At 47.7% G+C, this 27,947-nt stretch overlaps 1 protein-coding gene and 1 long non-coding RNA gene across 7 annotated transcripts in view; one reads left to right on the top strand and one right to left on the bottom strand.

Annotated features, from left to right (window-relative positions):
• The window catches only part of LOC135964703 (uncharacterized), a 49,583-nt gene extending 39,248 nt beyond the window's left edge, over nucleotides 1-10,335 (bottom strand). The window contains exon 1 of the long non-coding RNA XR_012417170.1: nucleotides 10,108-10,335. This is a non-coding gene — a long non-coding RNA (uncharacterized lncRNA). The remainder of the gene's footprint in view (nucleotides 1-10,107) is intronic.
• PNOC (prepronociceptin) lies at nucleotides 752-27,225 on the top strand. Of its 6 annotated transcripts, none has more exons than XM_074000576.1 (4): nucleotides 752-820; nucleotides 12,832-12,980; nucleotides 22,910-23,362; nucleotides 26,814-27,225. In XM_074000576.1, exons 2-3 carry the CDS (start codon nucleotides 12,855-12,857, stop codon nucleotides 23,312-23,314), a joined length of 531 nt encoding a protein of 176 aa, XP_073856677.1. In that variant the 5' UTR covers nucleotides 752-820; nucleotides 12,832-12,854; the 3' UTR covers nucleotides 23,315-23,362; nucleotides 26,814-27,225. The 6 variants fall into 6 exon arrangements, with proteins under 6 accessions (XP_073856677.1, XP_005562999.1, XP_005563000.1 ...); XM_005562942.4 differs by having other exon boundaries at nucleotides 22,910-23,303; XM_005562943.4 differs by lacking the exon at nucleotides 752-820 and adding an exon at nucleotides 1,032-1,082.
• Nucleotides 27,226-27,947: the final 722 nt, after the last annotated feature.

Genomic DNA, 27,947 nt, shown 5'->3' on the forward strand with positions numbered 1-27,947 from the left:
CTAAACCCTTGAGCCTGTGCCTTCAGCCTGTGAGCTCCCTTCCTGCAGCCCACAACCTCCAGCGGCTGCAGAAGACAAGGAGGCTCTGCAGTAAGGGACAGGGAAGCTTCCAGAGCTTCTGATCCTCCAGGGCACTCGGTAGTGGCACCCTAAGGTGCAGAAGCTTTAAAAGCTCTCTGTTGTGACACCAGACACTGATATGGGATTTCTAGATCCAGGTGGTACTAATTAGCGTGAAAAGGGGGCTGAGAGGAGAGGGAGGATGCAGCACATTCATTAAGGGCCTCGTGTGTTGCAGATTCAAACAGAATCTCCTTTTTCTACTCACAACCATCCTGGGCAGTGTTAGACTCGTTTTCCAGAAGGAGGACTTGAGGTTCACAAAGAGATGTGCCTTGCTCTGACTGTACAGCCGAATTTCAGACACTTCCATCTGAGCCTTGAGTCTCAGCGCTCTCCATCGCACCATGCTGTGGGCACCTGTGGAAATGCCTCCTGACCTGGCCCAGGGCAGGTAGAGCCACCCCTTGAGTGGCCTAGTTAGGGGCAGTGACATTAGGTGGGGGCTTGGCTTAGCTCAGCCCTGGGCTCCTCCGTGCCGGTGGGAGCCTGGCGTGAGCTCCCCTGCCTTCTGCCTGCCTCCTATTCTTCACTCCTCAGGCAAAAAGGTTGCTCAAGGAGAGTCCAGGATTTGGGGTCTGCCTCGTCACTGTCACCAGGAGGCTTTCTTTCTGACTTGCCAGAGCTCCCCGTCAGTCCTCGCAGAGCCTCTGGAAGCACAGGGAAGGCAGCTGTGGGATCCTGGCTGAACAGAGTCCAGGTGAAGCAGGCTTGAGAATGGATTGATGGGGAAGTGGGGATGTCACAGGTCTGATGGCAGAGCCGGGGAAAGGGAGCAGCCAGAAGGCTTGCAGGTTCTGCTCTTTGGTTGCTGAAGGGGGTCAGTGTGTGTATGTGTCATGGAGGTGGGCAGGGAAGGGGAGGGCTGTGCGTGGGGGAGAGGATATATATGCTGGTGTGGCTGAGACAGCGGAACCGAGCCTCACATCCATCGGAGGGAGCCGGGGACTGACAGCTCTCAGGTAGGCAACTGCACGGGGCCCCCAGCCCGACCGCGACTAACTGGACTAACTGCGTGGAGCTCCGGGAGGGCAGGGCCACCGGGGTCTGGCTCCTCGGCCTCTCTCCTTTGTCCAGTGTGGATGCTGCTGGCCTCTTGCGAGATGGTTTCTTCATTCATCTCCTTTGCAGCGCTTGGATGGTGGGGAACGGGGGAGGGCTAAGGCTCTTTCTTAACCGCAGACAGATGCAGAAACAGAAAGAGGGGAACTTGGAAATGAGGAAAAGTTTTGCTTCCCCAGCTGTGGCCCCTACGTGGTTGTTGCTCTGTGTCGAAAGGAGGCTGCTGGAGGAGTGAGGTCAGGGGAGGGGCAGGCACTTGGGAGGGGGTTTGCCTTCCACGGGGCGGCCTCCAGGAAGCCCCTGGCCCCCTCATGAGGGTTTTCTCTCCGTGGCTTCCTTTCCTCTCCGATGCGGTGTGCAGGCTGCTTCTCCGCCTATCACTGAACTTCATGCCATCCAGATGGGAGTTTTTAATCCACAGGGAGCCCTTCTCCCTTCTGCCCCCAACAGAAATTGCTACAAATAATGGGGAAGCGCCAGACCTGGGGAGTGTGCTTCACCTGTGTACACACACTGCTGAGCGCCACGGCGTGTGAATTCCAGAGGGCATTTCTACGGGCGTGACCTTGGTCTCCCAGAACCTGATTCATTTAGAGGGCTCTTCTCTTGCTTGGCATCTCTCTCCCCCTGCCCATCTCCCCCACCTAAAGGTCTTTGCCCAGGTCATACAGAATACTCCGTTCATAGTCACCGCATCCCAACTCTGGAGGCTCTCTCGGCCACCTTCTTTCTTCCTCCTCTCTTTGTGCGCCTCTCTCCCTCGGTCTTGCTTCCCCAGGCTTCACTACCCAGCCCCTCCTCCCCCAATCTCGCTCTGAACATGGGCAAGTTCTGGGGGAATTTCAAGTAAGGCAGGATGATTCGGGAAATGGACTATTTAAAGCAAACTGCTTTGGACTTGAATACCCTGTTCCTGCGCTTAAACATCTGTGTTTAGCTTCCTCAAGCAGCCCATAATTGCCCCAATTATAACCAATAACATTGTTCGGCAGACTAACAAAAGATGAGCTTTGCACGGCATTCGCCAGCAAGCCCAAACCAGAGTTTTCAACATAGATGGGAAAAGTAACTGCCTGGCTTCTTATCAAAACCTCCCAAAGCAAATACTGCTCTTTTTCGCTGCTTGTGGGTGGCTACAGCCTGCACCCTCTTTTCTTCTCATTTGTAAAGTGTGGCAGAGAAATATTCTATAAGCTTCCACTGAGGCTGTGTTACCTTTAACAAAAAGGATTCGTGCTCCTTTGGGCTTGCTGAGTCTTCTGCAGAGGAGGGTCCCTGGAAAACCCATCCCCAACCATCCTCACCTCAGTAAAAGCAGCAGCTTTTATATCTCCATGTGCCACCAGTGCTGCCTGTCAAGGGTGCTGTGGTGCAGCCTCGGGTTGTTTTGAGGGCGCGGTTTTGTTGCCCACAGGGCGGCAGCCCCTGCTTTATCCGCTGAAGGCTGAGAGTACTTAGGGATTTGTAAAATGCTGGCGAGTTTGCATTGTCAATGAAGGGAGTGATTGCAGGATTAGGCTCAAACCTGTGCTCCCTGGCGCCTATGACAGGAGCTGTCACAAAGCTGTTCTGTATTCAATCAATCAGGTAGTTATCGTCTACACTCCACCAGGCAGGGAGGCTTGCAGGGGCTCTACTAGATTCAGCGGAGGTGATAATAACAGCACTTTACATTTGTACAACGATTTAGGCGCTTTCACAACTATTATCCCAGCAACAGCCCTGTGAGGTGGTGCCATTATCTCTGTGTTGCAGTTGGGGAAACTGAACCTGAGAGATTAAATGATTTATTCAGTACATGGCAGGGTCAGGACTGAGCCAAGCCATTCTGGCTCCAGTTCATCTCCCCGTTATGGTCAGGGGTGCTTGTGAACTCCTAGTGGGGTCGGGGGTAGAGGAGAGACATGACACAAACATGAGAAACAATTAGAGGACCATGCAAAGCTGGGTGTAATTCAGTCCTAAATCGCATAATCCAGAGAGCAAGTGCTAGAAGAATTTGGGAGAAGGAGCACTTCCTCCTGGGATTCCTGGGATTCTACCAAGTGGGAAGGCAGGTGGAATCTGGATGGGTCAAGAGCTTTGAAGAGGGAGGCAGCAGCCAGGTCAAACACACAAAAGGAGGGCCACGGAATTAACATTTCTTGAAACCCACTCTGCACCAGGCAGTGAGCTAAGCTTGTCTGCATGTTTATTTTGTGCTAATACGCACACGCACATATGCACACGGGTAGGAATGGGAAGTTTCAGGTGAGCGTTCTTTACTTGCACTGACATGGTTCAGCGATCCCTCATTTCCCCATCCAGCTCCACAGCTCCCAAAGCCCACGAAGGAAGCTTTGAAATCTCTTGCGTTCCGGGTCTGGGTGGAGCTACTCCTCAGATGTCTTAGGAAGGGACGGACCCTTCTCAGAAAACAGGAGCCGTCCTGACAATGAATGACTGGTAGTGGCTTGAATTGCTGGGCTATCATGAAGCAAACTGAATTTTCTAAATGCCTTTATTTAAATCCCACAATCGAACATAAAGCTTTCCATCTAATCACAAACTAGTCGTGAGATTTGGAGCACATCAATTTCAGGGACAAGCCAGTTTTCTGGGCATCTCCCTGGATAGGCTACAATTAGTTTCAGTCTCAATTTTCCATGATCCTGTGGGTTTTTTTTTTTTCCCCAAAATACTGGCAGCTGCTTCAACATTGCAGAAGCACAAAATCATCAGCCCGCGGGCCCAGCCTAGCAGGTGGAGTAGATAGCATGCCTCACCGTGCACCCAGCTCTGCCATCCCACAATGGCTCAGATCCAACCTCCCCTCTTTCCACATTGGCCTGCAATCTTCCCCCCACCCTCCATCTCCATTCATTCTTTCATTCATTTGGCCAAGGAACGGTGTGTGGAGTTCCTGATAGGAGCCGCACAGAGCAAGTGCCAGGAGCACAGGGCGGCCAGAGCTCTGGCTTCCTCCAAACTCACAACGGGCTTCAGGAAATTGAGACTTTTGTTTTTATCTTACCTTTCTTAATTTGCATTTTAGTGGATTTTATAAAGTATGTAACTTATAAATAAATTAGGAATGTGTACTCAAAATCGACTGCTAGGGGTACAAATTTAAAGAAGTTTGACTGGGCGCGGAGGCTCACACCTGTAATCCCAGCACTTTGGGAGGCCAAGGCGGGCAGATCACCAGGTCAGGAGATCGAGACCATCCTGGCTAACATGGTGAAACCCCGTCTCTACTAAAAATACAAAAAAATTAGCCGGGCGTGGTGATGGGTGCCTGTAGTCCCAGCTACTCGGGAGGCCGAGGCAGGAGAATGACGTGAACCCAGGAGGCGGAGGTTGCAGTGAGCCGAGATCGCACCACTGCATTCCAGCCTGGGCGACAGAGTGAGACTCCATCTCAAAAAAAAAAAAGAAGTTTGAAGATTGTTGTTCTAGATTCATTGCTGTTTATCTGTGTTTTCCAATATTCCAATATTTTAGAAAAGAACATTGAATGATTTTATTACATAAAAGTAAATAAAAGCTTTTCTTTCTTTCTTTCTTTTTGAGTTGGAGGGCTTGCTGTGTTGCCCAGGCTGGTCTTTTGTTGTTGTTGTTACTGTTGTTTACAGACAGGGTCTCACTCTGTCACCCAGGCTGGAGTACAGTGGCACAATCACAGCTCACTTCAGACTCAACCTCCTGGGCTCAAGCTATCCTCCTGCCTTAGCCTCCTGAATAGCTAAGACTACAGATTTGCACCACCACACGTACCTAATTTTTTTCTTTTTTTTTTTTTCTTTTTTTTGTAGAGATAGGGGTCTCACTATGTTCCCCAAGCTGGTCTCAAACTCCTGGGCTCAAGCATTCTAAGTTGCTGGGATTGCAGATGCATCCTAATACACCCAGCTAAAAGTGAATAAAAGCTTTCCAAAATCTATTTAAATTATGTTGCCAGTATATGTGGGAGTGTGGCCCAGAACCAGGAGGATGGGAGTTGAGGGCTATCTTCCCACCTGCAGCAGCCCTGAACATGTGTCTTTTGCCCCCTCCACATCCTTTCTATGGCTTTCCTCCCATGCTGCCCGGAAGCTACTTCCCCATGAAGCCTTCATCTCCTTTTCCTCTTCCCTTCTTCCCTCCCTTCTCACTTCCTGGAAAGTACAAATATCTGGCCATTCATAAAATCAAAGAATATTAACCATCTCATCTAACTGCCTCTTCTTATAGAGGGAAAAGCTGAGGCCCAGAGAGAGAAAAGATCTTGCTTAAAATCCCACAGGTAACGACAGAGCCGGACTAGAAGCCAGGACTCTTGTTTCTGAGCACAGCTCTCGCTCATTCATTTCTCCCCAGCCTAGGGAATGCTTGACCTGTGCTGGGCTGGGCAATTGTTCTTTCCTCCACCTCCTCTATGCCGTCCCCCTCTTTCCAGGTGGAAATTTAGATCAGAGGAGAGACATTTGAAGTGTAATGGTATCAGCCAGAAGAGGAAAAGAAACCAAAGCAGCCTCTCTCCATAATAGCTGGTAAATAAGCACAAGCTCTATTGTAGGAGTCTTGTCTGCAATGGGTCTAAGAAATGGGGCATGGGGAAGACCAACCTATCTTCCAATGGACATGCAGCTGGTGCGCAATGAAGGATCCCTCTGTGAACTGGGGAGAAGCAATAATAAAGAGGTTGTCATCAGCCCGGGCACAGTGGCTCATGCCTGTAATCCCAGCACCTTAGGAGGCTGAGGTGGGAGGATAATTTGAGGTCAGGAGTTCGAGACCAGTCCAACCAACATGGTGAAACCCCGTCTCTACTAAAAATACAAAAAAATTAGCCAGGCATGGTGGCGGGCACCTGTAATCCCAGCTACTCAGGAGGCTGAGGCAGGAGAATCGTTTGAACCCGGGAGGCAGAGGTTGCAGTGAGCCGAGATAGCACCACTAAACTCCAGCCTGGGCAACAGAGCAAGACTCTATCTCAAAAAAAAAAAAAAAAAAAAAAAAGGGTTGTCATCAGAGAGGGAGTGCAGAGTTCAGAACAAGAGGAAGTCCCTGAATGAGTTCTCCTACACAAAGACAGCTGCAGGGATCACTGACGGGCAGGATCAGACATGAGTCCCAGCTCTGCCACTTGAAGTTATGTCGACTCCTTAAGCCTCAATCTGCTCAACTATAAAACGGGGATGATAACAATTAGCGCAGAGCCTCGCTCATAGTGCTCTAAAGTCATAGTAATATGATTGCTATGAAATGCAAATAGATTCCACCACAATGAGATTCCGTCAGAATTTGGCAACCTTCCAAAAGCAGAAACAGTGTGTAAAGTTTATGGTTTCCCAGAGCACACGATTTGGAGTCAACACACCTGAGTTTAAGTCCTGGCTCTGCTACTTATAAACTGGATGATCCTAGTCAAATTGCTTAACCTCTAAGAGTTTATGTTCATCTTAAAAAGGTGGGTTGATATTAACCCTAGATTATAGGGTTGTATAATATATGAATATAAAATTTTTTGGTAACCTGTCAAGAATGTTCTCTACATGTGGTTGATGAAAAGTGATGAAAAGGATGGAGGTGTATCTGCCTCTAGCAAGACCAGTCCCCTCTTCTCTTCTCTGCTGGCAGCATCAAAATTACAGGCCTTTGCATAGGTCATAAGACAAAACTTAATTAGGGTTGAGCTTCGGCTAAAGCTGCATATGTGATTCTCCAAACAGATAAGCAACTAATTATATTGCCCTTGGAAGCAAGATTACACGCAAATCGATTAAGGCCAAACCATACCAGTATTTTATTTTTATAAACAGCAAGGCACAATTAAATTTATGAGGTGTCATTGCCAAAAGAAAAGGCAATTCAATATTTCTTTATTCAATATGAGATGCCCAGAATATAGTATTGCCACATAGAAGTATTAGCTGAGCTTGGCTCACCAAGTGAAATACAACCATATAAAATTCAACCTACACAGGTAACTTTTTATTTACTGATGTCTGCTATGGTTGTATAAAAATAGCAACAACCTGTCACTATTCCCATTTCACAGTTGAGAAGACTGAGGCTCACAGAAGTGAAATAATTTGCACACAGTCCCATCGTTACAAAGTATAAAATTGCAGCATCAATGTAACAACAAACCTGTTATTATCCCCACTTTGCAGCTGAAAAGACTGAGGATCTCAGGACTTGTCCGCAGTCACACAGGTCCACAGTGTAAGGTTTAAACACAAATACAACTCGTGATTTAACTAAGTACTCATCTCCATTTAAATACAGAGCATCATCCAGCATATAGATATAGTCAAGACTTCTTACAAATGAAAAACATCGGCTGAGTTTTCAAAGTCCAAAATCTGATTTAACCTAGAACACAATTGTAGTAGGTGTTGGGAGGTGTATGAGAAAATACAGAATGCTGTCTCTTTTATAATGATATTTACATAATTTTGAGTTTTCACTGACATTCGTCTCATTTTAAAGCTTGCAAGCCACCTGCGGGGTGGAGGGAACTATGTGGCCATCTCCATTTTGCGGATTCTGTGAATTGCAGGGGGCAATGGATAGCGTTGAGTGTGGATGACTCCTCGAATAATCAGTGGAGTCAATTGTTAAAACTGAGGGGAGACAGAGAAGGGCCGGGAGGTTGGAGTCCGGAAGGTACATGTGCCTCTGACCCACAGGGAGGGCTTGGCTAGAGCCAAGGACACTCAACAACGTCTCCCCAAATGCCAAGGTGTAGGGCCCCACATTTCACCTGCAAATGGAGCATGCACTATGTGTCCCAGAAGCTCATCTACCTTTTACACCTCTCCTCTAAATCCCATTTACCCAGAATTTGAGATGGCAAACATCAGTCAAACCAGCCAACATTTCCTGAATGTGCAAATTGCCCCGGTTAATGAAGTTCACAAAAAACCTCAGCCAGAGAGCATTTCGCTAACATCTGTCACAGCTTGTCAGCTCAGCTGATGCACACATTCTGTATTACAACCTCATATTAGGAAGGAAAGGAAACAGCTCCTTTTCTCCTCCCTTCCATTTCTTCTGCGACGTATAGCCACTGCCACCATGTGGTTGCAGAGGGCACAACCACGCTGTTTGGAACACTACAAAAATATCTAGAAAGACAGAAATTTCGTAGAATGAGAAACGTAAGGCTAGACACGGTGGCACATTTCTGTAATCCCAGCACTTTGGGAGGCCGAAGTGGGTGGATCACCTGAGGTCAGGAGTTCGAGACCAGCTTGGCCAACATGGTGAACCCCACCTCTACTAATGTTACACAAATTAACTGGGCGTGGTGGTGAACTCCTGTAGTCCCAGCTACTCAGGAGGCTGAGGCAAGACAATTGCTTGAACCTGGGAGGTGGAGGTTGCGGTGAGCCAAGGTTGTGCCACTGCACTCCAGCCTGGGCAACTGAGTGAAACACCATCTAAAAAAAAAACAAAAAAACAGTGTTAGAGTGAATGCTGCATGCCGGGTTCTTTCCTTCTCATATATATGCTTATTGCCTGTCAGTGCTATTTTAATTGCTTACAAACATTAACCCACTAATCATCCTCTGAGACAGGTACTAATTTCATCCCATTTGTGCAGATGAGGAAATGAGAGGTCAAATACAGCTAGCAAGCCGCAGAGCTGCGGTGGGAAGCAGGCAGTCTGTAGTCATTAGCAGATGAGAAAGCACACATCACCGCCACTCTGCAGCGTGCGTCTGTTGCGCCGGTGTTGATGGATGGAGCCCCTGAGGCTCGCTGACCTCCCACTATGATGTGCTCTTCCAGATGCCAGGGCAGCAGAGGAGACTGATCTAACTCAGACCATGGGGTGGACATGGCTTCCCAGAAGGGATGATGCTAGAAGTGTGTGTGAAGGATGAGTTGGAGAAGGATATTCCGGGCAGAGGGAAGAGCAAGTGCCAAGATAAAAAGACATTAAGAAGCCAGGCATGGTGGCTCATGTCTGCAACCCCAGCACTTTGGGAGGCCAAGGCAGGCACATCACTTGAGGTGAGGAGTTCAAGACCAGACTGGCCAACATGGTGAAGCCCCGTCTCTACTAAAAACACAAAAATTAGCCGGATGTGGTGGTGGGCACCTGTAATCCTGCTACTCAGGAGGCTGAGGCACGAGAATCACTTGAACTTAGGAGGCAGAGGTTGCAGTTAGCCGAGATAGCACCAGTGCACTCCAGCCTGGGTGACAGAGTAAGACTCTGTCTCAAAAAAAAAACATGAAGAGCCTGATACAGTTCGGAGCTATACATGATTGGCGGAGACTAGAGGCTATGCGAGGTTAGGTGCTAGGAGATGAGGCAAGAATCGGTCGGTGCTAAGTCCTTGGAGCTCCTCCTGACAGCAATGAGGTTATAAAATTAGTTTAAATAAATGGTGACATCATCAGATTGAAGATGGCTTGGGGGGAAGCCAGAACATTAGGTGGACTAATTAGGAGGCTATTACAATAACCCAGGCAATAAATCTCAACTAAAGCCCTGGTCCTTGGGATAAAGAAGAAAAATTAATCTCAAATGCATTTGCGATACAGTCATTTATATAGGCACTGTGTTCATTATTTGTTTCAAAACCCATCTCAAATGTGAATTAATTGGTCAGGTGCAGTGACTTATGCCTGTAATCCCAACACTTTGGGAGGCTAAGGTGGGAGGAACACTTGAGGGCAGGAGTTCAAGACTAGCCTGGACAACATGGCGAGACCTCATTTCTGCTAAAAATTTAAAAACTAACCAGGCATCCTGGGCTCAAACAATCCTCCCAGCTACTTGGGAGGCTGAGGTGGGAGGATCACTTGAGTCCAGGAGTTCAAGGCTGCAGTAAGCCGTGATTGCACCACTGCATACCAGCCTGGACAACAGAGCGAGACCATCTCAAACAAACAAAAATTCAACTCATTGATTTAACAAACACTTATTGAGCATCCCATACTTACCGTCATCCTCTGGGTATGAAATGCTTTGATGATGCACAAGAAGAAGAACTGGGGTGGGCTCAGTTGCAGGTCCCTCCTTTGTTCACATCCTTTTCATACCAGCACTTCCCAAACTTTGGCACGGATATAAGTCACCTGGGAATCTTGCTAAAAATGCGGATCCTTCCAAAAAATTAGTGGGACCTGGTAGTGCGTGCCTGTAATCCTAGCACTTTGGGAGGCCGAGGCAGGCAGATCACGAGGTCAGGAATTCGAGACCAGCCTGGCCAACATGGTGAAACCCCATCTCTACTAAAAATACAAAAATTAGTCAGGCATTGTGGCATGTGCCTGTAATCCCAGCTACTCAGGAGGCTGTGGCACGAGAACCTCTTGAACTGGGGAGGTGGTGGTTGCAGTGAGCTGAGATTGTGTAGCCTGGGTGACAGAGCAAGACTGTCTCAAAACAAAAACAAAAAGACACGCAGATCCTGATTCAGTGGTTCTGGGGTGAGGCCCAAGAATCTGCATTTCTAACAAGATTCCAGCTGGTCTGCAGGGTGCATTGGAGTAGCAAGACCTTCTACAGTTCCTCAATATCAACTGAAGAAAGAGCAATAAAGGCAGTCATTTTTGGCTTTCTGCACTGAACTCTTCATTAAGGGAACTGCATACAGTGAAATGCACAGAATATAAATCTGCAACTCAATGGGTTTTGGCAAATGGATACACTCCTGCGACTTCAATCAAGAACATTTACATTTCTAGAAAGTTCTTTGTTCCCTTTCCATTTAATCCTACACCTAAAGATGGTTCTACAGGGACCCAAAACGATACAGTCCAGGAAAGCATCTTTCAGATTCAGAAGGCTTGATCAAAAGATAAGTTTCAAGGAGAAACAGTGAAAACTGCACACCTTTCAGGCAATCCTACATAAGATTGCAAACCACTGATCCAATCGACCAATCCTTGGAGCTACTATCTTAGAATAGTTTCTTTGTTCAATTTTAAATAGCGAGTTCCACATGCCAGGACATGTGCTTGGCCTGGAATGCCAAGGTGAATAACATGGCCCTGTGCTCAGAAAGCCAACTGTCTTAGTCTGTCCAGGTGACTGTAACAAAAGAGCGTAGATTGGGTGGCTTATAAACAACAGAAATTACTGGTTTTTTTTTTTTTTTTTTTTTTTTTTGAGATGGAGTCTTGCTCTGTCACCCAGGCTGGAGTGCAGTGGCGTGATCTTGGCCCACTGCAACCTCCGCCTCCTGGGTTCAAGCAATTTCTGGCTACTTTTTGTATTTTTAGTAGAGATGGGGTTTCTCCATGTTGGCCAGGCTGGTATCGAACTCCTGACCTCTAGTGATCCACCTGCCTCGGCCTCCCAGAGTGCTGGGATTACAGGCATGAGCCACTGTGCCCTGCCAATAACAGAAACTTCTTTTTCACAGTACTGGAGGCTGGGAAGTTTGAGATCAAGATGTCTGCAGATTCACTGTCTGGTGAGGGTCTATTTCCTGGTTCTTAGTTGTTGCCTTCTTGCTGTGTCCTCAAGTGGTGGATGGGACTAGCTAGCTCGCTGGGGCCTCTTTTACAAGGGCACTAATCCCATTCATATGGGCTCTAGTCTTATGATCTCATCACCTCCCAAAAGTTCCATCTCTCTCTCTCTCTTTTTTTTTTTTTTTTTTTTTTTGAGACAGAGTCTCACTCTGTCAACCAGGTGGGCATGCAATGGCACGATCTCGGCTCACTGCAACCTCCACCTCCCGGGTTCAAGCAATCCTCTCACCTCAGCCTCCCAAGTAGCTAGGATTACAGGTGTGTACCACCACACCTGGATATATATGTATATATGTTTGTATTTTTAGTAAAGACAGGTTTTTGCCATGATGTTGGCCAGGCTGGCCTTGAACTTCTGACCTCTAGTGATCCACCTGCCCTGGCCTCCCAAAGTTCTGGGATTACAAGCGTGAGCCACTGTGGCTGGCCCAAAGATCCCATCTCTTAATACTATCACCTTGGAGGTTAGGATTTCAACATGGGAATTTTAGGGAGACAGAGATAGACCATAGCACTAGCTCACATCTAGCAGGGATAAGAGGCAAGTACCTGGAAGAGAGATTTCAGGGTATGGGGGTTGGGGGCATTCCTGGCTGCAGCAGGGAAGGTCAGGAGGATGAAAGGAAGCACTTGAGTCATTAATAAATCTCGTATTTTACTCATCTTACTTTTGCACAGCACTTTGCAAAACTCCCCTTACAGATCTCACTTCATCTTCACAATAGGCCTGTGATAAGGCAGGTGCCACTGTGCCCCTTTTATGGGCTATGAAAACTGAGGCTCGAAGAGGTTGATTTAATGTCACATGCTGGTAAGCTGCAAAGCGATGCCTTCAGCTTCCAAGAAAGCTCTCTCTGCCACCACACAGCTGCTCCCAAAAGTGCCTGTGTGGTGTCAAGGCCAGGCAGGTGGCAGGAATCACAGGGGTGTCCTGACACCCAGGACCAACCCAAGAACCCAGACACTAGCAAGCCTGTGCGTGAACACTGAGTCTAGGTGGTCGGGCCGGGTTGCCTATGACCTTGACAATTTACACCCCTGGAAAGTGAATCTCAGGCCCCTAGTGCTGTCCAGCCACAGACAGCAGAGGAGTGTCTTTCCTGCATCCTCTGGGTTAGGGTCTCCGGCCCTAAGCAGCCCCCCGAGAATGGCTGTACTCACTGCCATGCTTCCTGTATGTTCCAGCACCTGCTGCCTGCTCCTGCACCATGAAAGTCCTGGTTTGTGACCTGCTGCTGCTCAGCCTCTTCTCCAGTGTGTTCAGCAGTTGTCAGAGGGACTGTCTCACATGCCAGGAGAAGCTCCGCCCAGCCCTGGACAGCTTCAACCTGGAGGTAGGTCCCCAAGGCAAGGCAGAGAGGCTGTCCTCCTCCCTGACTACCTCCTCCCTCCCTACTCCGGAGCAGACTCTGAGTGAGAAGCCAAGGCCTCTCCCACAGCTCACAGCACTTGCCCAGCATCACATGGCCCATAGGAAACAGATGCAGACAGGAGCTGCTCTTCCAACCCAGAACCTTGCGATCTTTCCACCATACCAGCTGCAGGAAGAGCCCTGCCTGTGATGCCAGGTCGTTCCCAGGATTAAAATAACGTTACTTATTTCAGAGAGTGTGGCAAATTCAGAAAAGTATAAAAAAAGAGAAATTTAAATCACCCTTAATTACACCAGTCAGAGAAAGTCAGAGAAAGAGAAATTACACCTGTCTTTACTTTTTTCCACTTATTATATTATACCAGAATAAATTTCCCATGTTATTATTTCTTTCCATGAATATAGTCTACAGTTGGCCCTCGGTATCTACAGGTTTCACATTCAAGGATTCAACTAACCATGGATAGAAAATATTCAGAAAAAAATAATAATAATATATCAATAAAAATAATACAAATAAAGTAATACAGCATAACAACTATTTACACAGCATTTACATTATATTAAGTAATATAAGTAATCCAGAGATGATTTAAAGTATACAGGAGGATGTGCATAGCCATTTTATTTACTTTTTATTTTTATTTTGGTTTTTTGAGACAGAGTCTCACTCTGTCACCCAGGCTGGAGTGCAGTGGCACGATCTCAGCTCACTGCAAGCTCCACCTCCCAGGTTCAAGCAATTCTTCTGCCTCAGCCTCCCAAGTAGCTGGGATTATAGGCACCCACCACCACGCCCCACTATTTTTTGTATTTTAAGTAGAGATGAGTTTCACCATGTTGGCCAGGCTGGTCTTGAACTCCTGACCTCAAGTGATCCACCTACCTCGTCCTCCCAAAGTGCTGGGATTACAGGCATGAGCCACCGTGGCCGGCCGCATAGTCATTTTATATAAGGGACTTGAGCATCTGTAGATTTAGTATCCTGAAACCAATCCCCTGTGGATACAGAAGGACCGTGTAATTTGTCTAATGATTGAACATGTATGTGCCTTTTATTTTAGATATTGCAGATAATTCAACAGTGAACCCCTTAGTACCAAAATGCTGTCTTATATTTTAAATTTCCAACTTCAGGTGCAAATCCAGTATTAAATTTTTCTTCATTAAATAAACTGCTTTGTCAACTATCTACATTTCAGTCCACATAGTTACTCCTCTCCTATTAAATCCAGCATAGCTCAATTGTTTTTTAATTTATAGTCAAATAACTTCCTTCAAAAGATGCCATCTTTTAAACCCCTTAACCTTTCAAAACAACCGGAAGCACCACAGTTCCTTAAGGCAAACGTACAAATGTAGAACCGCGTATTTGCAGGGGGGCTAACACACCCTGGTGTCTCCCACCTCCAGATAACAGAGGAGGAGATAAAAATCCAGCAGACCCAAAGCACCAAGCTCTTGGGCTCAGTGGTTTTCAAGCCCATTTTCCAACCAGTCATAACTACCCAGGGCATCTCCAGTTAACCAATTCACTTACTATATTATACCAGGATCAATTTCCCATGCTATTAATATTATTACTTTCCATAAATATAGTCTACAGTTGGCCCTCAGTTACGTGGTTACAGTAAATGTCTCCTCTTATTCATCCACCATGTTTCTCTCTGAGCTCCTATCCTGCTGACGATTCCCTCTTTCAGGAACCCCAGCCCTCTCTCCGTCCATGTGCCTCATTCTCTTCCCCACTCTGGCTACTGTGTTGGTTCCTTGTCCTCTCCCCACCCCCTACACATAAAGGATCACCAAGATTCTCTGCTTTTCACCTCCCTCTGAGAACCCACCCATACATCCCAGGCCTTCTGCTCCTCCTAGGCTGCAGAAAACTCCTAGAGGCACCCTCCTGACCTCCTCTCTCCTGGGCTCCAGACCCGATCACTTTTCATAGTTCCCAGAAATCCTGCCTTCTCTTCCTGCCCTGCCATCGTGCCTGCCTCGGCCTCCTCCCCCATCCATAAATCCCACTTGCACTTCAAATCCCAGATTAAGTGTCCCCTGGTAAGAGAACACTGCACTGATTCTCCGCCCACCCCAGTGGAGTGGGCCCTCCTTCCTCGTGTTCTGATTGTTAGTTGTATCTGCAGGACTCTCTCTCCCCATATGGAGTGAGCTTTCTTTACTGACGGAGCTGGGTATCCCAGCATGCAGCACAGTGTGTGGCACAGAGCATAGCTCAATAAACACATCCCATCCCGCGGAAACTGGAAGATTCTAAGACCATTAGTCTTCTAATAGGCACATCTGCTGCAGTCTCTGTAAAGGTTTTACGTTTGCATCTTTCAGAGAGTCAAAAATTTGGAGCATGTCTGCATCTCTCCATAGCATCTTAAATATCTGGGGTCTAGACAACATTCTCAGCTTTACTTCTTTGAAACAAGTCAGAAAATGGACCGTAAAAGCCTCACAATGGAGGACTAACACCTTCACAGTGCTTGCTAACCCCCCGGAGGATGCGGCTGCCTGCTTGTTTTTGTTTCTAGTTTGTATTCACTTTTAACCTATGTTTAAGTTTAACAAAATGCCTAGAAAGTAGATACTCAAATCCCATTTCCAAATCTGGCAGGCCTTGGCTATGTCCATCCTGTGAATGACAGGGGGACTCATATTTCAGCAAGGGTCCCTTCCCCAGTCCCTCCACCAAGCTCTTCCCAGGGTCCTCTGGATCCTCGGCTTCATCAAGAAACTTTTTATTTCTGCTCCTAGTAGACTATTGAAGTATGGCTGCTTGTTGTTAGACTATAATTTTGGTTGGTAAATGACTCACACCCAAACCCACTGCAACGTCCTGGCCTTTAACCTAATTGTGAATGGTACTTACTTTATCAGCTCAAGGAGAAAAGACTGGATTCACTGAGTTGTTTTAGAGACAAAAACTAAGGCAACCAGTCCCCAAGAAAGAGTGTGGGGAAATTTATTTTAAACTCCCTAAAATTTGGCCTGGTGCAGTGGCTCACACCTGTAATCCCAGCATTTTGGGAGGCGAGACAGGTGGATCACTTGAGGCCAGGAGTTCGAGACCAGTCTGGCCAAAAAGGCGAAAAGCTGTCTCTACTAAAAATACAAAAATTGGCTGGGCATGGTGGTGCATGCCTGTAATACCAGCTACTCAGGAGGCTGAGGCAGAAGAATCACTTAAACCCGAGAGGCAGAGGTTGCAGTGAGCTGAGATCATGCTACTGCACTCCAGCCTGGGGGACAAAGTGAGATTCTGTCTCAATCAATAAATAAAATTCCCTAAAATCTATTTCTAAACAAACTACCTTTTGGTAGTTCTTTCTATCTTCATGGAATGAAAATTCTAATGAGGTGACTTGCAGTAGGAGTTCCTTATATGTTTGTCTTCTGTGCTGTTCATCTTCTGTATTTGTCCTCAGATATTCTAGCAGGACCTTAGAAAGCAAATAGCTCCCAAATGTCTCTTGGTCAGAAGTGGTGTGACTCTCTAGTGGCAGAAACTTGACCGCCTTTGTGAGCTGCTCCTTTTATCCCCAATGGGTTCATGTGCCTGTTTCCCACTTTGTACCCTAATCTTTGAGCCCAGACACCCAAATGGCCATTTGCTCACTTTCCCCATAAGCCCAGCTTTATGGATCAATTTGGCAGCCATATGAGACTCCAGATGCCCATATGCATTCTGGCTTAATATAGTAATGCCATCAGCGTGGGCTGCCAACACGTGTCCAGCTCACTTAATAAGCCATTAACCCATCTCTGGAAAAAGGCTGGTGAGTTTCCCACACCAGAGGGTCGGGAATTAAGTTCCTATGCCCATCTGGTGCTACAAATGCTGTTGTGAATTTGCCTTCCTCCTATTTGCCCAAAACCCTCTCCTAAATCAAGAGTTGAGATGATTTTGTTAGCATCTAATTTATCTAACAGTGCATCAAGTCTGGGTTTGGACTGTGGCATCTGGTTTGATCACAGAATTTCATTTTCCCTGACACAAAATCTAATTACCATCTGGGCTTAGAAACCCAGGGGCTCACAGAAGATCTAAGTACCTCCAGGTTTAACAACTCTTCCACCTGTTTCTGTAAACTGACAGAGCAGAACAATTCAACAAGCAGTTTGGGGCTCCTATTCTGCAAGGATTGGACCAAGCATGCTCAAAGGTCAGATCCAGCTCCCCCACTCTACCCTTCGATGGCTTTCCCAGTGCTAGCCACACTTCTCTGCATCCCTGTTGACTTTGCAGAGCAGAGTTTCTCAAACTTGCCACTATGGGCACTTTTGCTGGGGAATTATTTGTTGTGGGGGATGTCCTGGGCACTTTAGGATGTTTACTGGCATCCCTGGCCTCTAGGTGCCAGTAACACACAGACACACACACACACACACACACACACACACACACACACACACACACCCCAGTTCTGACAACCAACAATGTCTCCAGAGATTGCCAAATGGCCCCTTGGCAGGCAAAATCACTCCCAGTTGAGATCCACTCCTGTAGAGTACTAACTCAACAGGATTCTGATCTGAAAGAATATACTACACATTGATTCTAGCTGCTTTTCTTCCAAGTATTTCAGGAGCAGGCTAAGTACAGACCCAAGTGACTCTTTCTCTGTAGGAGTCTTTTTTTTTTTTTTTTTTTTTGAGACGGAGTCTCGCTCTGTCGCCCGGGCTGGAGTGCAGTGGCCGGATCTCAGCTCACTGCAAGCTCCGCCTCCCAGGTTTACGCCATTCTCCTGCCTCAGCCTTCCCGAGTAGCTGGGACTACAGGCGCCCGCCACCTCGCCTGGCAATTTTTTTGTATTTTTTAGTAGAGACGGGGTTTCACGGTGTTCGCCAGGATGGTCTCCATCTCCTGACCTCGTGATCCGCCCGTCTCGGCCTCCCAAAGTGCTGGGATTACAGGCTTGAGCCACCCTCTGTAGGAGTCTTTAACCACCATGTTCTGTAATGGTTTCTTCCTCCTCAGAGCAAGTTTCAAAGCAGGATTTCTCCAGATATCATCCAGCCTCAGAATCACCTGGGCTGTTGCTAAAAATACAAGTTTATGGGCCCCACCTCAGCCTCCCAAAGTGCTGGGATTACAGGTGTGAGCCACTGCACCAGGCCAAATTTTAGGGAGTTTAAATTAAATTTCCCCACGCTCTTTCTTGGGGACTGGTTGCCTTAGTTTTTGTGTCTAAATCTCTTAATGCAATTTAAGACAAGGTCACCCTTCTGACCTTGACTTAGTGGGTCAGAATATCCAATGCTGTAGGTTACAAATTTGCATTCTAACAAACTCCAGTAGCATTTTTTTTTTCTTTGAGACAGAGTCCCGCTCTGTCACCAAGGCTGGAGTGCAGTAGAGCAATCTCAGCTCATTGCGGCCTTGACCTCCCAGGCCCAAGCAATCCTCCCACCTCGGCCTCCCAAGTAGCTGGAACTGCAGGCATGTACCACACCCCACTAACATTTTTATTTTTGTAGAGATGAGGTCTCCCTATGTTGCCCAGGCTGCTCTCAAACTCCTGGGCTCAAAGGAGCTTCCCTCCTTGGCCTCCTAAAGTACTGGGATTATAGGCGGGAGCCACCATGCCCAGCACAGTAACAATTCTTATAGAATACTCCAGAAGTTTGCAATTCCATTGTTCTTAAGGCAGCCCTCCCTATCTATGGAAGGGAGGGCTGCCTTAATTTTTTATAATCAGTTACATTGCAGGTGTGAAAAAGTAGTTCCCTGCATCTCCCTACTGAGGTCATTCTGTCAGCAACTAGGTTGCATGTGTTAAGTATCTCTGAGTAAAAGCTAAATGAAAAAGGCATGCTCAGAAAAACCATGGCTTGAGCATCACTAGGGGCCAATGTCACCTCCTGTGACTAATAGGTGGACTTGGACAGGTTGCTTCTTGGAAACCCTACCAGGGAAGGAAAGGAACACTCCCGTCAGACCCATTCCCTGTCTGTCCCCTCCAGTCCATTGGAATACGGGCAATACTTCCATCCAAACCTCAGCTCTTGGTCTCATCGAATCCTTTTTCTTGCATTGATTGCCACAATTCATATTGCAAGCACACAGAGGTAGCTGAGTAGATGTCTCGGACCGGGCCGCAAGGCATCCTTGAGTTCTTGTTCAGGTTATACTGTTATCTAACCGTGTTGTTTTGGACACATTACTGAACCGCATCATAAAATGCAAAGATCGAATTATATTCATGATTTGCAAACCCAGGCAAATATTGGAATTACCTGACCTTTGTAAAATTAAGTTTTTAATTCCTTTGTAAAGATAAGTTTTAATCCCTGGTTCTGTTCTTCAGAGATTGAGTTGAGTCTTGAAGTTCTGTTTTTTTGTTTTCTCAGTCAGAGTTTCACTTTTATTGCCCAGGCTGGAGTGCAGTGGCACAATCTCGGCTCACCACAACTTCCGCCTCCCAGGTTGAAGCGATTCTCCTGCCTCAGCCTCCCGAGTAGCCGGGATTACAGGCATGCGCCACCATGCCTGGCTAATTTTTTGTATTTTTAGTACAGATGGGGTCTCTCCATGTTGGTCTGGCTGGTCTCAAACTCCCAACCTCAGATGATCCGCCCGCCTCAGCCTCCCAAAGTGCTGGGATTACAGGCATGAGCCATCACGCGCAGCCAAAATTCTGTTTTTAAAAGCTCTGCAGATGATTGGGACTCACATCCAGGTGTGGGACCCTTTAGACCAGGTGTGGGCTCTGTCTCCAAAAGAAAAAAAAAAAAAAAAAGAATAAAAGAATCCTGGAGTCCTGGACTAATGGGACAGATGAGTAATCAGATAAGCAAAGGGTGGCAGCAGGGTGACAGGTGCTGCTGTACCAGTGTGCATGCTAAGCACTAGGGGCATTCCAGTCCTGGTTGCAACTAGCTGCGACCCCTGTTCTTCCAGGGACTCTTTCTCACCTCTTTTCATTCCCTTCTTTTATACTCTTACCTAAATATAAAGTGACTTCTTGATTAATTCAGCTCAGTTCGACAAACCTCCACTGAAACCCTGGTCTTTACCGGAAGGAGAAGATTCCTCCAAGGGATTCAAACATGAGTAAGATGTGGTCCCTAACTTGTCATATTCTGCCTTAGAAGGTATTGCAATTTAATGACATAAAGCACTAAGATTTCCACAAGAGGAATACAAAGTTCTGTGGGAAGACAGAGGCAGGAGACAGCGATTCTTGCCAGAGAACTAGAAGGTATCAGACAGGGGCAGCACTGGAGCTTGTCTGGGTCCCAAAGAACGGATGGAAGGATTCAACGAGGTCATTGCATTCGAGGGACAGAGAGAAAGGCATGCGGCTGTGAGGAGCTTTGAGGTGTTTAAGGCACTAGGAACAGCCTTATAGGCCTCAAGGGGCATGTGATGAAGACTCGGAAATAAGACCTAGATGGTGGGCTGGACCAGGTGGTAGAGGGATTTGAATGCTCTGCTCAAGAGTTTGGAGCTGTTTTATGGACACAATAAACAATTAGACAGCTGTGGGCAAGGTAATGACATGATTAGTCACTCTTCAGGAAGGGTATCCTGCCAGAGGTGCCACATTGATGACAGTGGCAAAGACCAGAGATGCGGAGATCAGTTAGGGACCCACTTCGCCCAACAGGCACTTAGGCGGTGGTAGAGGGAGAGGGAGGAGGGGCAGAACTGTAGACTGGCAGGATGGGGGCGGTGAGAGGGGAGGAAAAGATATGCCCAGAGTTTGAAATCTGAGTCAGCTGGGAAGTGAGGTGCCACTCAGAGACAGGGACCGAGAGGCCAAGCAGAAGGACAACTGCATCAGATAAGAATGAAATTCACCCACTAGTAACAAACACCTAAAGTGACAGTGGCTGAAATCAATAGATTCAGTTCCTCACAAGGAGTGAGGAGGGGACAGCCCAGGGCTGCAGTGGCAGCTCCAGTCTCCTCTCTTTTCTCTGCCAGTCGGCAGCTTCTAGCCCATGACTCCCATCCTCTGAGTCGCTGCATGGTTTCTAGATTGCAAACACAATGTCAGCCCAAATGTCCACATTCCAAGCAGAAAGTTGGAGGAAGAGGAAAACGGGATGTTCTTCCCACTTAAGTCAGCCTCCTACTTTCTTGAAAACCCCACCTGATGCCTGATCACTTCCTTTTTTTTTTTTTCTTTTTATTTCTTTATTTTATTTTATTTTTTGGCAGAGTCTCACGCTGTCACCCAGGCTGAAGTGCAGTGACGTGATAGCTCACCGCGACCTCCGCCTCCCAGGTTCAAGCAACTCTTTTGCTTCAGCCTCCCCAGTAGCTGGGATTATAGGCACCCACCACCACACCCATCTAATTTTTGTATTTTTTAGCAGAGATTGGTTTTTGCTATGTTGACCAGGCTGGTCTCAAACTCCTGGCCTCAAGTGATCCGCCCGCTTCAGCCTCCCAAAGTGCTGGGATTACACTTCCTTTTTTTTTTTTTTGAGATGGAGTCTCGCTCTGTCACCCACAGTGGAGTGCAGTGGCACAATCTCCACTCACTGCAAGCTCCGCCTCCCAGGTTCACGCCACTCTCCTGCCTCAGCATCCCGAGTAGCTGGGACTACAGGTGCGTGCCACCACACCTGGCTAATTTTTTTGTTTGTTTGTTTGTTTTGTATTTTTAGTAGAGACAGGGTTTCACCATGTTAGCCAGGATGGTCTTGATCTCCTGACCTCGTGATCCACCCACCTCAGCCTCCCAAAATGCTGGGATTACAGGCGTGTGCCACTGCGCCCGGCCTACACTTCCATTTTTATGTCGTCAGCTACTTATCACTCCAAGGAAGCTTGGGAAACATATATGTTGCCTTTAGGAATAAAACAGTGTTCTGTGCATAAGGAGAAGGGGAGGTGAATACAGGCCAGACAGTTGCAGCCTCTGCCCCAGAAGGTGCCCTGGAAGCCAGGCAGGAGCTCCATGCTATGATGAGAGGCTCTGCCTACTGACTCACAGCAGCAAGGTCAGGGGTTTCCAGTAGGCTAAGGCCAGAAACCTGGACTGAAATTAGGGGTGAAGCCAAAACAGTAAATAGGAAGAAAAGCCGGGGGCAGAGGCTTCCAGGAGACCCAATCAGAACCAAGAACGTGGTGGGGGGGCGGGGCGGGGACGGGGGCCAAGGTCAGAACCAGCCAAGAGGGGGCCGGTCCAGCTGGTGGCTAGAAGTCAGGGTTGGCAGGAGAGGCAGAGCAGAGTGTTCCCAGGAACGGGGCAGGTCTGCTGGGCTCACATCTGACGATGGCATCTCTCCTCCAACCTGGAACTGGATCACAGGTTCGGCCTCGCACGTACAGACTGCCTACACCCCACAGGGTCTTGACCCCCATTTGCTATAAATGATACACAGATAGTGACGACTGCTGTACGAGGGATGAAAAATTAACAACATCCGGGTAGATCTTTACACAGTGACCTTAAAATAAACCTGCAGATTTGACTACATACTTTCACATCCCCAATTTCTTTAACCCATCTGACCTTCCACAAGCCTGAGGAGAGAACAAAATAAAAGTCTTTATGGGTGACAGTCATGAGTTGTGCTTGGCTCCAAAAACTCGACTAAAGACGTAACAGGGTGTGGTGTTGGGCGCATTCATCCTGTCTTAACTTCCTATGTTAACGTGCTGTGACACCAGAGGTAAGTTACGCTCACCTCTCTGAGCCCTGATTTCTTTGTAAAATGATGGAGCTGGGTCAGATGATTCTCTGTTTGTTTCCAATTCTGAAATTCTACGAACCTAAAAACCTGTGTAAAACTGCTGCACGTTACTTGATAAACTAGATGCTTCAGAAGCACTTGCACTGGTGCATTGGGCCGGATCTCCTCCCTCGCCCTGGATTAACAGAGGTTCTTGTTCCTTCTCCCCTCCTCCCACCCGTATCTTTGCAGGTGTGCATCCTCGAGTGTGAAGAGAAGGTCTTCCCCAGCCCCCTCTGGACTCCATGCACCAAGGTCATGGCTAGGAGCTCTTGGCAGCTCAGCCCTGCCGCCCCAGAGCATGTGGCGGCTGCTCTCTACCAGCCGAGAGCTTCAGAGATGCAGCATCTGCGGCGAATGCCCCGAGTCCGGAGCCTGTTCCAGGAGCAGGAGGAGCCTGAGCCTGGCATGGAGGAGGCTGGTGAGATGGAGCAGAAGCAGCTGCAGAAGAGATTTGGGGGCTTCACTGGGGCCCGGAAGTCGGCCCGGAAGTTGGCCAATCAGAAGCGGTTCAGTGAGTTTATGAGGCAGTACTTGGTCCTGAGCATGCAGTCCAGCCAGCGCCGGCGCACCCTGCACCAGAATGGTAATGTGTAGCCTGGAAGGGGCGTTCTTCCCAGCTGTACCGGCCACTGCAACCCATGAGTGAGTTGGGCACCAATAAGCTGGGGGCAAGGAGAGACCTCACACACCAACTGTCTTAGCCTTGCTCCCAGGCCTAGAAGCACATTCATCCCCAAACACACACACACACACACACACACACACACACACACCCCTCAAGGAGTCCAGCCCACCCTTTCTCTAGGCAGCAAATATTTTCCTATGATTGCACCTTGAAGCTGACCACTTCTGGCTAGAGACTGGTTACCATGGGGATAATAATAGTATGTTAAGATAACTAATTCCTCTATCACTCCCCAGGAGCTTAGTTACTATGGGGACAGTTAAGTGGACCAATATGCCCATCCGGTTGCCATAGCAACCAGTCAGCTCACCTTTCCTCGAGATTGTGTCTCTAAACACCGAGAGCAGGACCTATTCTTAGCCATTAGCAGAGTCCAATTACCACAGCTATGATGGTGTTATTTCATCTTCAAAGACAGCTTACCTATCCCCTCTCCTTTCCCCAGGTCTCAGGGTGCCTGGCTCCGTGGAAACATTAAAGTTTCCCATTTTACCTGGCCAAAGAGGTCTTGTTAAGATCAGGAGTTGTGGTTTCTGCTCTTCCTCCTTCCACAAGCCATTTGTCCATCCTGCTACCTTGCCAGAGAGGGACTGATTCCTTGTGGTCAATGGTATCATTACTGAGCAAGACGTGGAGAATTTGGCCCAATGGACCTAGTAGCTACTAGAATATGGACTAAAGGGGTTCATCTTCTTTCCTCCATTTCGATTCTTTCCAGCGTGCCATTTTTGTTTTGTTTTGTTTTTTTGCTTGCTTTTATTCCTCTCTTCTTTCTTCCTTGTTCTCTCTTTCTTCTGCTCTGTTCCTACCCCCACAGGCAACTTATACGAACTCACATGTCTAATAATATACATCAAAGACTCTAACTGATTACCTGGTCATTCAAAACCCAACTTTCCTTAGGCCATCAACCAATACATCACTTTGAGTGGCACTGGCAACCTAGCACAGTAGAATTTTCTGAAAATTTAGGAAAATCCCAACCATCAAGGCTATGTGCCTTAATTAGTATATGGGAATATGATCATCTGCAGAGTCTCATACGTCTCCTTAAATAGCTAAGAAACTTGCCTGTATTCATCCATTTTGCATTGCTATGAAGGAATACCTGAGGCTGGGTACTTTATAAACAAAGTGTATTTGGCTCACGTTCTGCAGTCTATACAAGAAGCACAGCACCCGCATCTGCTTCCGGTGAGGCCCTCGGGGAGCTTTTACTCATGGCAGAAGGCAAGGGGAGATGGCGTGCCACATGGCAAGAGGGGGCAAGAGAGAGAAAAGAGGAGGTCCCAGCCTCTTTAACAACCAGATCTCCCACGAACTCATTACCACGGGGTGGGCACCAAGGCATTCCTGAAGGATCCACCCCCATGACCCAAACACCGCCCACTAGGCCCACCTCCAACATTGGGGATCACATCTCAACATGAAATTGGAAGAGGACAAACTTCCAAATTTTATCATTGCCCTAACACAACCAGTCAGTTCCTCACAATCACCCCAAAACATTACCCAAGTGGGGCTTTTCCCTGAGTCCGAGCATAAGAGAAAAAATATCTGCATGTGCTGTTTTATGTTGCGTCCCATACCGTCAGAGGTAGCGGTGTCACTAATAACCTTCCTTGATGATATATTAGTGCATATGCTAATGTTTGGTGCCCACACTTTAGCATGGAGACGGCCCCTTTCCAGGTAGGCCGGCATGTTCACCACAGGCCTGCTACCAAATATGGACACATGTATTAAGTTGTGAAGAGAAAGCTGATGTGTTTATTTTAGCAGGATGACTCATCTCCAAAGGCCCCAAATTAACCTGCACTGCTTCTGAAGTCATACTCTTGGATCCTTCACAAGCCTCCTATTTCTTTCTAACACATATCTGCACAGCACCTAACAGCAAATCATTCAGAAGTAGCATGGGTTGAATTCTTTCAAATCTTAAAGGCATTCTTCTTTAAAGTGGCTCTTCAGGGACACTGAAGCTCATGTCTAATTCTGAACGATGGCAATGTTCTTTACCTAAACACAGTTGAAAATCAGGCCCATTAACAGGAATCCATTTATTTTTAAAAAAATGATTCGAGCCTGTATCCGGGCAATTGGTTTTTCTAATCTTCTGTTATGCTTCCAACTGAGAGGCACTGAAACAAAGCCGGTAAGGAACTTCAGTCTGTGGCTCTGCTCAGATGTCAAGTTCTGGATGGAAACCGGAAACATTAACCAGCACATTTGGGTATTATTGATGACTCTCCTTTCTCCTTCTGCAACCATCTCTCTGTTTCTTTTCCCCCAACATGCACAGTTGGTGAGTTCCAATATGGGTATTTATGAGTCTATAACAGCTGACTTCAACCTTATTTTCATCCACATACACACACCCCAACCTGCCCTACACGATGGAGATGTCTCCATCTTGGGGGACTCGTTACCAATGCTGTCCTTGACTTCTAAGATATCTAATACTAATCGACATGGAGAAGGCTGGGAAGAAGTGGGGCCACCTTACACTGGAATGGGATAAAGAACCCTATTCAGGGCCGGGCGTGGTAGCTCTTGCCTGTAATCCCAACACTTTAGGAGGCCGAGGCTGGTGGATCACCTGAGGTCAGAAGTTTGAGACCAGCCTGGCCAACATGGTGAAACCCCGTCTCTACTAAAAATACAAAACTTAGCCGGGCGTCATGGTGGGCGCCTGTAGTCCCAGCTACTTGGGAGACTGAGGCAGGAGAATCACTTGAACCCAGGAGGCGGAGGTTGCAGTGAGCTGAGATAGTGTACGTTACACTCCAGCCTGGACAAGAGCGAAACTCCATCTCAAAAAAACAAACAAACAACAACAACAAAAAACCCTATTCAGAAAGTGTAATGATGTCCTAGGAAGGAAAGCTGTCGGGGTGCAGGCCCACCTCTAGACAGAACTTGTCACAGCTGGTCTTGGGGGTCTGCCTGCCTTTCCTCTGACCCTATACTGCCTTCCTCTTTTCTGCTACCCTCAGGCTTTGACCCTTCTAGGCAATGGAAACTGAGCACATTCATTCATGGTCAGGTATCAGTGCCTTCCGGCTCAAAGAGCACTTGCAAACAAAAGAACTGTAAAACAAGGGCACTATTTCACATGGGCTCCAAATACCAGGGAGAACTGTTCCCCAGGAGGCGGCTTGCCGCTGTGCCTATCAAGTCACAGCCCACAGACCTCCCCTTTAGTCTATTAGTCTGGCCAGTAGACCCGGGTCTGGGGGAGCAGATATGTGGAGGAGCTGAGGACCCCTCGGGCTACATTAGGAACGATTTCTTTGGGTTGATAGCTTTTCCTTGCCTCCCTTTCACTGCTTCCGTCTCTAGGGGGAATAGAAAAGGGTGAGAAAAACCATCAAGTTTGCCATTTTTTAATCATTTCTGTCTCCCCAGGCGTCCAGGTGATCCCCCAAACAGCATGTGTCCAGCCCCAGACCTGCCGCCTGGGAATCAGGATTCCTTCTTCCCCAAGGCACTGAGCGTCTGTCTGCAGATCTTGCAGGCTTCGTGGCCTCCAGAACCTCCCCGATTGTTCCTCCCCAGCCCCCGGCATGTTTCACCACAACCCTGTTGCTACATCAGAGTGTATTTTTGTAATTCCTCTAGCTACCATTTCAATGGCCCCATCTCTCCTGCTCACCTGCCTCTTCCCCCTTCTAGGGGCAGGTGAAAGGAACAGGAAATTGAAACTGGGGTTTTGACTCGCCACTGCCATAACTTGTTTGTAAAAGAGCTGTTCTTTCCGACTGATTGTTTTAAACAACGATTTCTCCATTAAACTTCTACTGAGCAAATGGTTAATAAATTGGTTTGCCGTTTTTAAGTGAAGTGACAGAAGCAGACTCTGCACACAAACCAGCGCTGCGGCTCCCAGGAGGCAGAGGTAAAAAGTGCATGGCTCTGCTGTGTAGAAAGGAGGATGGGCAGGCTGGGCGCAGTGGCTCACGCCTGTAATCCCAGCACTTTCGGAGGCTGAGGTGGGTGGATCATGAGGTCAGGAGTTCAAGACCAGCCTGGCCAACATGGCGAAATTAGCCAAGCATGGTGGCACTTGTCTGTAATCCCAGCTACTCAGGAGGCTGAGGCAGGAGAATCGCTTGAACCCGGGAGGCAGAGGTTGCAGTGAGCCAAGATCGCGTCATTGCACTCCAGCCTGGGAGACAGAGCGAGACTCCTGTCTCAAAAAAAAAAAAAAAAGAATGGGCAAGGTGCACCCCGATGGCACAGTGCCCAGATCCAAGTGCAGCCGGTGGGCGAATGAATGCACATGGCTGTGTGAATGGACGGGCCAGAGAGAGGGCGGGGCTCTCCAAACCCCTGCGGGCATCAGCACCGCAGAGGCAGGCTGCTGGCGCCACCCCGTTTCAGATGGTAGAAATCTGCCTTTTTACCAAGCTCCAGGTGGTACAGATCCTGCTGGTTTGGGTCCAGTGGACTGGGACACACAGCAAGGAGGAGGGCAGAGAAAAACCTGCTGATGCCACTTTTATCTCCAGCTTCACACGTTAGGGTATGTCACTGTCAGAG

Source organism: Macaca fascicularis, chromosome 8 (genome assembly GCF_037993035.2).
Source record: "Macaca fascicularis isolate 582-1 chromosome 8, T2T-MFA8v1.1".
Classification (NCBI taxonomy): domain Eukaryota; kingdom Metazoa; phylum Chordata; class Mammalia; order Primates; family Cercopithecidae; genus Macaca; species Macaca fascicularis.

Bases quoted from the DNA above. Each gene is read 5' to 3' on its own strand.
- PNOC (XM_005562942.4), top strand. From the start codon at position 12,855: ATGAAAGTCCTGGTTTGTGACCTGCTGCTGCTCAGCCTCTTCTCCAGT. The intron at 12,981-22,909 runs GTAGGTCCCCAA...GTATCTTTGCAG, and splicing joins TGGACAGCTTCAACCTGGAG to GTGTGCATCCTCGAGTGTGA. The intron at 23,304-26,813 runs GTAATGTGTAGC...CTGTCTCCCCAG, and splicing joins GCGCACCCTGCACCAGAATG to GCGTCCAGGTGATCCCCCAA.